The 12,040-nt window shown below is 36.7% G+C and overlaps 2 protein-coding genes across 2 annotated transcripts in view; one reads left to right on the top strand and one right to left on the bottom strand.

Annotated features, from left to right (window-relative positions):
- The window catches only part of LOC130839625 (RAD52 motif-containing protein 1-like), an 82,491-nt gene that overhangs the window by 35,970 nt on the left and 34,481 nt on the right, over positions 1 to 12,040 (bottom strand). The window lies entirely within an intron of this gene.
- The window catches only part of LOC130840246 (leucine-rich repeat-containing protein 37A-like), a 43,323-nt gene that overhangs the window by 17,138 nt on the left and 14,145 nt on the right, over positions 1 to 12,040 (top strand). Inside the window, 3 exon segments of the mRNA XM_057715547.1 lie at positions 1,969 to 2,040; positions 2,553 to 2,572; positions 2,575 to 2,623. Coding sequence (XP_057571530.1) covers positions 1,969 to 2,040; positions 2,553 to 2,572; positions 2,575 to 2,623 — 141 coding nt within the window.

Raw genomic sequence — 12,040 nt, 5'->3', positions numbered from 1 at the left:
CCCAGCAATATGTGGGGACATTTCAAAGTCTCTGTGGACATCTCATTCCTCAGCTCTTTTTTTTAAGCGTTTTGGTTAGGCTGTTTTTTGCCCCAAAGTATCATCCATTGCCTCATGCAACTGCCATGTTAAAGTATTTATTTGAAAATGTGTTCCAAAACTGCCACCTGAGGAGAGGCTTTTCGCACAAGGCAGCTCTCAGTCAGGTCACAGGCAAGGCTTTCAAGTGAGGTCTTCCAGGGAACCACCAGACATGTAAAACAATGGCAGTTCTTTGGGAATGAGGCTTTGAAGGACCTCCCAGTCCATTCTGCCCCCTCCGGTACCAGGGATGTGGGCTATTTTTCAAGGCTACCACTGGCATGGAGAGCAAAGGTCAAGGACAAATTAAAGCAACACAGATCTCATTGTTCTTATAGAAATTTATTCATTTTCCTTGAATAAGTTGTCCCCCTTGCCGTTTGCTGCAAGCCCACTGGTTAAATTTCCTGAGTTCAGAAAAAGTTGATTCTGACCCATTTTTGCCAGTTTTGTTGTTGCTCTTGCTTTTAGGGAGGGACGAATTTTCAGATGTCCTTGCTCCATCATTTTTACTGATTTTCCTGCAACATTTTTAAAAAATCTCTAAAGTCTCAGTGAGCATAGGCTAATTAAATATTTATCATGGGAGATGATTCAGGAAAAGAAATAAAAAGAGAAAATATAATTCTCATAGAGGCTCTCCCACATGGGCCGATGAAGTTTGAAAATGTATTTCTGTATTTATTGCTCTCAAAATTAAGGTTAAAATAACAGATATTTTAACCCGCTGCCCTTTTTTTTTTTTTTTTGCCCTTTTTTTTAAAATACAGGTTAAACACAGGCTTTAGAGTCAGAACTGAGTTCAAATTCCAGCTCTGCTTCTTCGCTTGATGACTTAGGACAAGTTATATAATTTCTCAGTCCCTCAGTTTCCTTAATTGTTAAATGGGGTAATATATCTATCACATAAGGTTACTGTGAAGATTAAATGTGAATTGCTGATCACACATGCCTGGCAACCCAAAAGATATTAGTTGTGATGATTATCTTTATAATATTCTACCAAAATATGCTAATATTTCTTGAGTAGAACTAACCTAAAGGCAGATTTTGTTTTCTTTCTTCCTGTTTCTTTTGGTTCTTTTTTTTTTTTTTTTTTCATATTTGTTTTAGAAAATCTATTCCAGCAGTTTGGAATAAAAAATTGCTCCCAAAAATGAATTTGTTCATTTATTGATGTATAAACAAAATGTTATTTGTTTATTCAACAACCATTTATTAAATACCTAGTAAAGAATAGGCACTATGTCAGGCACAGGGATAACAATGAAAATGAAGTGTGGTCCCTGCTCTCAAGATGATGATAATCCAGGAGACTGACAAGTAAGCAGGTGATTACATACACAGGAACAAAGGCTCTGATACAAGGATACACATGGGACTCCATGATGGGAGTATGGCTTTCACCAGTTCCTCTTGGATTTATGTCTTCTTTGGCTCCAGAATGCAGGAATTGGTCCTCTTTTTGTCTTTAACTGGGTAGTTTAAACCATGAAATTTTAAAAAATGTCTAGATATGGAAGAAAAACACCTGGAATTATAGAAGACACTAGAAATAGTATTTCTTACAGAGCAAGGGCTTCCTAGCAGCATAGTCACTTCTAGGATTTTTGACCTGAAAAGTTCCTTGGCATATTTGTTCTTTGCTATGCACTTTTTTCCTATTGTTTTTTTCTGTTTCTTTTCTCCACTTTATAATCTAGAGACCTGGGTAGTTCCCAAAGCAAGAATGCTTTACGGATTCTAAGGGTGATTCATAGGTAAAGACAGAAAATGATATTTTTTTTTTTACTTTCAAGTTCCATACCAAAAAAAAAAAAAATGAATGTAAACTTTCATGGAAGTAATTGAAAATGCCAATAATTTTAATTCCATCCCATTTTCCAGAATTCTCAATCGTAATCCTTTGACAACAGTTGAAGATTCTTACCTTTTTAAATTGCCGGCATTAAAATATTTGTAAGTATTGCAGTTTCATGGCTCATGAGGTAATTTCTGTTCTTTTTTACTTTCGTCACAGATTGAGTATTTTGGCTAAAAAGGCATAATTTAAATTTTAACTGGGTTATTGAAAGAAGAGTTATTGGCAAAGAAAAGGATTAAGAAAGAATATATATGAGTAAGACAGCCAGAAGAGGAAGCGAACAGTGTTGAAGAGCACATATAGATATGGAACATGTAGATGCATGCAGGACTACTGTTTATCCCAGAAAGCAAAAAAAGAGTGATCAAAAGAGGTAGATGCAATTAAAAACAAAAAATTAGCACAATAAAACAAAATTGTACTATTCAGCACCAAGGTCATTAATATGATGATGCAAACTTAAATTTCTTCCCTAAGAGCTGTTTGGAATTACCAGCTATGGCAAATAAGAAGCCAGAATTGAAGGAATCACACGTTAAGTATCTTTTTGAGTTTAGAATTTTTGTCTTTGGGTTTATATCATTGCATGTTTGGGCTTCTCCTTCAGAGACATGGGAAGAACACACGTGTCACAACAGTTGAAAGCATCCTGATGATGACCCTTGAACTGGAGAAACTGTAAGTTGATTTTCTTACATTTATTTTCACTCAATTGTTTTTATAGGCTTGTTTCATTATTTTCTTAAGTCAGGTTTCTTTACGTATGAGGGTGAGTCAAAAATTCTCTGTACTCTGGCTGTAGAATTTACAGAAGTTTTAACATAACCGGAGGAGTGTGGATAAATTTTGACTCACCCTCGTATAATTTTCATTGAATGAAATTCACTGTTTCTAAATATACAGTTTGTGTTTTGACAAACGTATAGTTCTGTAGCCACCACCACATCTGAGATATAGAAAACTTGTGCACTCCCAAAGACCCCTCATGTCCCTTTGCAGTCAATCCAACCTCCTCCCACTACCAGCCCCTGGCAACCACCCGTCTGATTTCTGTCCATGTAGCTTTGTCTTTTCCAGAATATCTTATTAATGAAATCATGTGGTATGTGGCCTTTTCTTTTTGGCTCCTTTCACGTAGCCAGTCTCTTTGGACAGTCATCTATGTTGTTGCAGCTGTCAGTAGTTCATTCCTTTTCATTGCTGAGTAGTAGTCTAGTTGTGTGGATATACAGGTTGTTTACACATTCATCATTTCATGAACATTTCAGTTTTTCTAGTTTTTTTGGCTGTTATGAACAAAGCCTCTAAAAACACTCATGTGTGTGTGAACATGTTTTCATTTCTCTGGTGTAAAATCCCTAAGGGTGGGTTGCTTCATCACATGCTAAGTGCATATTTAACTTCTTTAGAAACTGCTACAGTGTTTTCTAAAGTGGCTGTGCCATTTTGCTTTCCCACCAGCTGTCTGTGAGAGTTGCAGTTGCTCCACGTCTTCATCGGATCCTTGTATTTGTTTTTAAACAAAGTTTAGCCTTTCTAGGAGGTGTGTAGTTGCATCTCATTGTGGTTTTCACTTGCTTTTCTCTAATAGCTGATGATGTTGAATGTCTATTCAAGGGCAAATGTCTTTTTAAATGAAGTGTCTATTCAACTCCATTTTAAATTGGCTATTTATATTGTTTTAAGTGTGCTTTATATATAAAGCAATGGAAAAAGTCCTTTAAGATACGTGTTTAATAAATTTCTTCTCCCAGATTGTAACTTATCTTCATTGTATTAATGTGTCTCAGAAGATCAGAAGTTTTAAAATTTTGATGAATTCTAAGTTAAAATTTTTCTTTTTTTTTAAATATTTATTTATTTATTTGGTTTTACTGGGTCTTAGTGGTGGCAGGTGGGCTCCTTAGTCACAGCTCGGGGGATCCTAGTTGTGGGTCACGGGCTTCTTAGTTGGGGCCTGTGAACTCGTAGTTGCCACATATATGTGGGATCTAGTTCCATGATCAGGGATCAAATCCGGGCCCCCTGCATTGGGAGGTTAGAGTCTTAACCACTGCACCACCAGGGAATTTCCTTAGCAATTTTTCTTATATGGTTTGTGCTTTTCTGTGTCTTATCTAAGAAACCTTGGTCTGAGACCCATTGTCTAACCCAGAATTACAAAGATTTTCTCCTGTTTTCTTCTAGAAGTTGTATAGTTACATTTAGGCCCATGATTCATTTTGAGTTAATTTTCATACATGGTGTGTGGGAAGGGTCAAATTTCATTTTTTTACATTTTAAAAATCTATTTTTGTAGGGCCCTATTGTGACAATTTATTACACAACCGACAGCACCTTAAATTGTGCCATCCCCCCTCCAATATGGCAAGCTAATAGAAACCTCCTGTTATGGCAAGACTAGTTGAGGGGATTGCATGAGATTAGTATGGGGAAAGGGCCCTGCGTTTAGCAGTCTGTGCCAACGATTTTTGTCAGGTCAGCGGACAAGTGACTGTCGTCACCACACTGTCAAATCTGTTGGTCACTGCTCTAGCCTCATCTTCCTCAGCCTCCCACAGCACCTGCCACAATCTCGATCCCTCTCTTGTCAGCTCGATGCCTTCCTCTCTGGGTATTCAAAAGTATTTCCCTATATAGCTACACTACTGTTAAAACACAGTAGTGAAGAAATTAAATTCCTACACAATAATATTACCTCATAAAGAGCTGCTATTCAGATTTCCCCAATTGTCTCTATTACATAATATTTATTTTAACAGCTCTTTGAGGTGTAATTGACATACAGTAATCTGTGTTGACACACACACATACACACACACCATGAAAGCATCACCAGAGTCAAAATGTTCATCACCTCAAAATGTTTCTTGATATCTCTTTGGAATTCTTCTTTCCCATCATTCCTTGCCCTTCCCAACCCCCATGCAACCATTGATCTGCTTTCTGTTTGCATTTTCTAAAATTCTATATAAATGGAATCATACAGTGTATACTCTTCCTAACTGGCTTCTAACTCAGCATGATTATTTTAAGGTTCATCCCTATTGTTGCATATGTCAATATTCATTTCTTTTTCTTGATGAATAGTATTCCATTATAGGGATATACCACAATTTATCTATTCACCATGGATGGACATTTGAGTTGTTTCAGTTTTTGTCTGTTATAGATAAAGTTCCTATGAATGTTTGTGTACAAGTCTTTGTATGGATGTATACTTCCATTTCTCTTGGGTAAATACCTGCCAGTAGAATGGCTGGATCATTGGCAGGAGTATGCTTAAGTCTTTTTGTATGTTTGTTTTGTTCTTTAATTTATTTTCTGTTTATTTTTTTGGCTGTGTTGGGTCTTTGTTCCTGTGCATGGGCTTTCCCTAGTTGCAGTGAATGGGGGTTACTCTTCTTTGCAATGTGAGGACTTCTCAGTGCGGTGGCTTCTCTTGTTGTGCAGCCCAGGCTGTAGGTGCGTGGGCTTCAGTAGTTGTGGCATGCAGGCTCAGTCGTTGTAGTGCATGGGCTTAGTTGCTCTGCGGCATGTGGGATCTTCCTGGCCCAGGGATGTATCCTGTGTCCCCTGCATTGGCAGGTGGATTCTTAACCACTGTGGCACTGGGAAGCCCTATGCTTAAGTTTTTAAAGAAACTTTTAAAGAAACCTATTTTCCACAGTGGTTTGATCATTTTACACCTCTACCAGCAGTATATGAGAGTGTATGCATTTTCTTCACATTTTGGCCAGTTCTTGCTATGTTCAATATTTTTGATTTTAGGCAGTTTAATAGGTGTGTAGTGGTAGCTCACTGTCACATCCCTGATGATTCATCATGTCAGACATTTTTCCATATGCTTATTTTCCATCTGTATATCTTTAAATCTTTTGTCTATATTTTTTCTGGAGTTTTGAGGGGTCTTTATATATTCTTGAAACTAGTCCTTTATCCAGTATGTCAGTTGGTATTTTCTCCCATTCTGTGACTCATCTTTTCTTTGTCTCAGGAGAGTCTTTTGCAGGGCAGAAATTCTCTATTTTGATGATGTCTAATTTATCTATTTTTTTCATTTATGGATTATGCATTTGGCCTTATATCTAAGAAATCTTGCCTAACTCAAAGTCATAAAATTTTTCTCCTGTTTTCTTCTAGAAATTTTATAGTTTTAGGCTTTACATTTAGATCTTGAGTTCATTTCTGTACATGGTGTGGATTGAAGTTCAATTTTTTTCCCCTTGTGGATATTCAGTTGTTCCACCATCATATGTTGAAAAGACTCGTTTCTACACTTAAACGCCTTTGAACCTGAAAGTTAGTTGTCCACATTGCTCTACTTCTGATCTTTCTATTGTGTTCCTTTAATCTTTTTGTCTATCTTTACAGTAATACCACAGTGTCTTGAAAGTGTAGCTTCATAAGCCTTGAAATCAGGTAGTATTAGTTCTTCAAGTTTGTTCTGTATCAAAGTTGTTTTCATTATTCTAAATTTTATTTCCATATGAATGTCAGAAGTAGCTTTTCAATTTCTGTAGAAAAGCCTACTGGAATTTTGGTCTATAAATCAATTTGGGGAGAACTGACGTCTTAACAATATTGAATCTTCAGATCCATAAATACATCATATCTCCATTTAATTAGGTCTTCCTGAATTGCTCCCAGCACTATTTTCCAGTTTCCAGTGTGCAAGTCTTTTACATCTTTTGTCAGATTTATCCTAAATATTATATATGTTTGGTGCTATTGTAAGTAGTATTTTAAAACTTTAATCTCTGATTGTTTGTTGAGACAAATTAATCTTTTTGTATGTTGATCTTGTACCCTGCAGACTTGATAAACTCATTTATTAGTTCCAGTAGCATTTTTGTAGATTCTGTCAGGTTTTCTACACAATCATGTTATCTGCAAAGAAAGATAGTTTTACTTCTTCCTTTCCATTCTGAATATCTCTTTTCTTTTTGTTGCCCTGTTGCAGTGGCTGGAACCTTCAGTGCAATATCAAATCGAAGTAATGAGAGCAGTCATCCTTGCCTTTGTCCTGGTCTTGGAAAGAAAGCACTATGTCTTTCACCATTAAATATGATGTTAGGTTTTTTGTAGAAGTCATTTATCAAGTTGAGGAAGTCTCCTTCCATTGCCAGTCTACTGAGGGCTGTTTTTTGCTTTAATCAGGAATGGATGTTAGATTTTGTCATATTTTCCCTATATCTGTTGCAGCGATTATGTGATTTTTCTTGTTTAGTGTATTAACTTGGGTAAATTGATTTTCAAATATTAAACCAACCTTACATTCTTAAGATAAACCCCACTTGGTCATGATATATTATCTCTGTGTATATTATTGGATTTAATATGCTAAAATTTTATTAAGAATGTTCACCTCTGTGTTCATGAGAGATATTGGTGTATACTTTTGTGTTCTTATAATGTCATTGTCTAATTTTGATATGGTGAAAGTTGGCCTTATAAGTGAGTTGGGAAGTATTCTCTTCTCTTCAACTTTCTGGTAGAGGTTGTGTAGAACTGGCATTATTTTATTCCTTAAATGTCTGGTAGAATTCATCAGTTAAGCCACATGGACTTGAAGCTTTCTTTGTCCGAAGGTTTTAAACTGCACGTCCAATTTCATTAACAGTGCTGTTTAAGTCACATCTTTATTTTTGAGGACACTTCAGCAGTGCATGTCTTTCAAAGAATTTGTCCATTTCATCTTGAATTTATTGGTATAAGGAATTCTGTCATATTCTCTTATTATCCTCTTAATATCTGTAGTATTTTTTTCTTTGCCATTTTACTCGTTTCTACTTTGATCTTTATTGTGTTCTTTCTTCTCTTACTCTGTGATTAATTTGCTCTTCCTTTTCTAGTTGAAGGTAGAAGGTGAGGAAGCTGAGGGCATTAGCAGAATCCCACATGTTGACATATTATGTTTTCAGTTTCAATCAGTTCAAAATAGTTTCTGATTTCCATCTTGATTTCTCCTTTGACCATAAAGTTACTTAGAAGTGTGTTGTTTGGTTTCCAAATATTTGGAGGTTTTTTGGATTTGTTAATTTCTAATTTTATTCCTTTGTGGTCAGGGACATATACTGAATGACTAAAATACTTTTGAATTCATTGAGACTTGTTTTATAGCCAATAAATTCTGGGAATAGACAAGAATATGATCTATTTTGGTAAATGTTATGTGTTCACTTAATACAAAATATGTATACTGCTGATTTGGGTGGAGTGTTCTATAAATGTCAATTAGGTCAAGTGGCTTGATAGTGTTGTTCAAGTCTTCTCATCCTTACTGATATTTTACCTGCTTGTTCTATCAGTTGTTGAGAGAGGAATATTAAACTCCCTAAAAATAACTGTAGATTGTTTTGTTTCTCCATGCCACTCTTTTCCTTCATATATTTTGAACTGCATTATCAGGTGGATAATTTTTTAGATTATGTCTTCTTCATTAATTGACCTTTCTATCATCATGAAATAACACTCGCTATCCTTGGTAATATTCTTTGCTTTGACATTGACTTTGTCTTAAACTAATATATCCACTCCAGCTTTCTTTTGATTAGTGTTAGCATAGAATAGTTTTTTCTATCCTTTTAACCTGTTATTTTTCTATTGAAGATATATATTTGGCTTTTGCTTTTTTATCTAGTGGGACAGCTCTTCTAATTAGGGTGATTAGACCATTTACATTGAATGCAATTTTTGATATGATTACATTTAAATCTACTGTCTTGCCATTTGTTTTCTATTTGTCTCATCTATGCCTTATTCCTTTTTCCCTTTTCTTCCTGCCTTTGGATTGAGTACATTTTATTATTTTATTTCCTTTGTTTGCTAATTGGTTATAGCTCAGATTTTGTTATGTTAGTGGCTGCTTTATGGTTTATAGTGTACATCTTTAACTTATCACAGTCTATCCTCAAATGATATACAGTTTCTGAGTAATATAGGAGCCTTACAACAGTGTACTTCCATTTCTCCCCTCCGGGACTTTGTCCTATTTTTTTCATATCTTTTGCTTTTACTTATGTCATAAACAGCACACTATATTATTATTTTTTGTTTAAATGATGAAGTATCTTTTAAAGAGATTTAAATAATAAGAAAAAACTTATAGGGACTTCCCTGGAGATACAGTGGTTAACAATATGGCTGCCAATGCAGGGCACACTGGTTCCATCCCTGGTCCAGGAAGATCCCACATGCCGTGGAGCAACTATGCCCATGTGCCACAACTACTGAGTCTGTGCTCTAGAGCCCGTGGGCTGCAATTACTGAGGCCCACGCCCTAGAGCCTGTGCTCTGCAACAAGAGAAGGCACCACACTGAGAAGGCCTCGCTCTGCCAACAAAGACCCAATACAGCCAAAAAATAATAAAGTTCTCTTTAAAAAAAAGAAAAGACAATGGGTTCAAGTCTCAAAAGAAAAGACATATATTTACCTATGTCATTACCAATTCCAGGGTTCTTTTTTAAAAATTTTTTATTTAGTTAGTTAGTTTAGTTTTTATTTTTATTTGCTGCAGTGGGTCTTCATTGCTGCACATGGACTTTCTCTAGTTGTGGCCAGGGGAGAATGCTCTTCATTGCAGTGGGAAGGTTTCTAACTGCAGTGGTTTCTCTTGTTGTGCAGCACAGGCTCTAGGTGCACAGGCTTCAGTAGTTGTGGTATGCAGGCTCCTTGATTGTGCCCTGCAGGCTCTAGAGAGCAGGCTTAGTAGTTATGGCACATGGGCTTAGTTGCTCCACAGCATGTGACATCTTCCTGGACCATGGATCAAACTCGTGTCCTCTGCATTGGCAGGTGGATTCTTAAGGACTGTGCCACCAGGGAAATCCCAATTCCAGTGCTCTTATTCTTTTGTGTACATCCATATCTCAATGTGATTATTTTTCCTTCTGCTTAAAAATACTTCTTTGAGCATTTCTTAGAGTGGAAGTCTACTAGTGATTAATTCTTTCAGCTTTTGTATGTCTGAGATAGTCTTTATTTCGCTTTTGTTTTGAAAGATCTAGGTATAGCATTCTAGCTTGATAGAATTCAATTCACTGCTTTAAAGATGTTATCCCACTGAGTTCTCGTTTACATTGTTTCCAACAAGAAGTCTGCTGTCATTGTTATTTTTGTTCCTCTGTATGTAGTGTATAGTTTTTTCCTCTGTCTGCTTTTAAATTTGTTTGTTTCTTGCTGGTTTTGAGTAATTTGATTATTATTTGTACCTTGGTGTAGTTTTGTCCATGTTTCTTATGCTTAAAGTCCATTGATCTTCTTGACTTTGTGGGTTTATATTGTTTACCAATATGGGAAATTTTTGCCTATTATTTCTTCAAATTTGTGTATTTCTCCTCTCCTTCATGGACTCTAAGTACACATATATTAGACCACCTGAAATTGTTGCACATCTCACTGATGCTCTATTCATTTTTGTTGTTGTTTTGTTTCATTACTCTCTGTGTGTCATTTTGGATACTTCCTATTGCTATGCCTTAATGTTCACTAACCCTGTCTTCTGCACTGTCTAATCTGTCATTAACCTCATCCAGTGTCTTTTGCATTTAGACATTGTTTTTAATCTCTAGAAGCTCAATTTTGGTCTGCTTTACATCTTCCATGTCTCTTTAGTCTGGGTTTTTTAACATATGAAGTAGAGTTATAGTAACTGTTTTTCATAGATAATAACTTTTTATTTTTTAATTTTTTTTAAACTTTTTAAAAAAAATTATTTATTTATTGGCTGCATTGGGTCTTCATTGCTGCACACAGGCTTTCTATAGTTGTGGCAAGCGGGGCTATACTTCATTGTGGTACACAGGCTTCTCATTGCCGTGGCTTCTCTTGGTGTGGAGCACGGGCTGTAGGTGTGCAGGCTCCAGTAGTTTTGGTACATGGGCTCAACCTCTAGAGCACAGGCTGAATAGTTGTGGTGCATGGGCCCAGGGGCTCCATGGCATGTGGGATCTTCCCAGAGCAGGGATCGAACCCGTGTCCCCTGCATTGGCAGAGGGACTCTTAACCACTGTGCCACCTAGGAAGTCCCTAGATAATAACTTTTTAAATGTTCTTTTTTGTGAAATGTAACATCTGTAGAGATTATGGGTTAGTTTTGATTGATTGCCTTTTCTCCTCAATATGGGTTATATTTCCCTGCTTCTTTGCGTGCTTGGTATTTTTCATACGATCCCAGATATTGTGAATTTTAGTTGATTGTGTGCTATATATTTTTATATCCCTATAAAATGCTTGGGCTTTGCTTTGGGTGAAATTAAGTTATTCAAAACAATTTTATTCTTTTAGGTTTAGCTTTTAAGATCTGTTGGGCAGGACTCCAAGTAGCCTTTAGTGTAGCGCTCATTATTTGCAGCTACTGAGGCAAGTCCTTTCTGAGTATCATGAGGTTTTCCACTCTGACTTGTAGGAACAGGTACTATTCCCAACCTCGTGTGATATCCAGTTATTCTTATTATTAATCCTTTCATGTGGTTCTTCTCCTGGCATCAAGTAATTCCTCACATGAATGCAATGACCAATACTTTGTTGAGTACTCAAGAGATCCCTCTGCATATCTCAAGAGTTCTCTGTGCACTTCTTTTGTCTCTAGTACTTTGCTTTGTGAACTCGAGTCACCTTTGATTATCCAGACTCTCAGCTCCATTTCCTCAGTCAGGGAGTCCATCAGTCTTTACCTGGGCTTCTTTCGCCTGTACCATGACCTGGAAACTCTCCTAAGGAACGAAGCTAGGCTGGGACTTCACTGATGGCACAGTGGTTAAGAATCCGCCTGCCAATGCAGGGGACACAGGTTTGAGCCCTGATCAGGGAGGATCCTACTTGCTGCAGAGCAACTGAACCTGTGCTCCACAACTACTGAAGCCCATGCACATAGAACCCATTTTCCACAACAAGAAAAGCCACCATAATGAGAAGCCCCGCACTGCAACAACGAGTAGCCCGTCCTCGCCACAACTAGAGAATAGCCCGCACAGCGACAAAGACCTAAACGCAGCCCCAAATAAAAAGTAAATAAAAATAAATAAAAGTAAAAGAAGTAAGCTAGGGCAATCTTAGGGATCACTTTATTTCCCATCTCTTGGAGATCATGC

The sequence above is a fragment of the Hippopotamus amphibius genome, chromosome 17, assembly GCF_030028045.1.
Source record: "Hippopotamus amphibius kiboko isolate mHipAmp2 chromosome 17, mHipAmp2.hap2, whole genome shotgun sequence".
Lineage (NCBI taxonomy): Eukaryota > Metazoa > Chordata > Mammalia > Artiodactyla > Hippopotamidae > Hippopotamus > Hippopotamus amphibius.
Note: the sequence above shows the minus strand (reverse complement) of the source record. Positions and strands in the feature narration are given on the sequence as shown.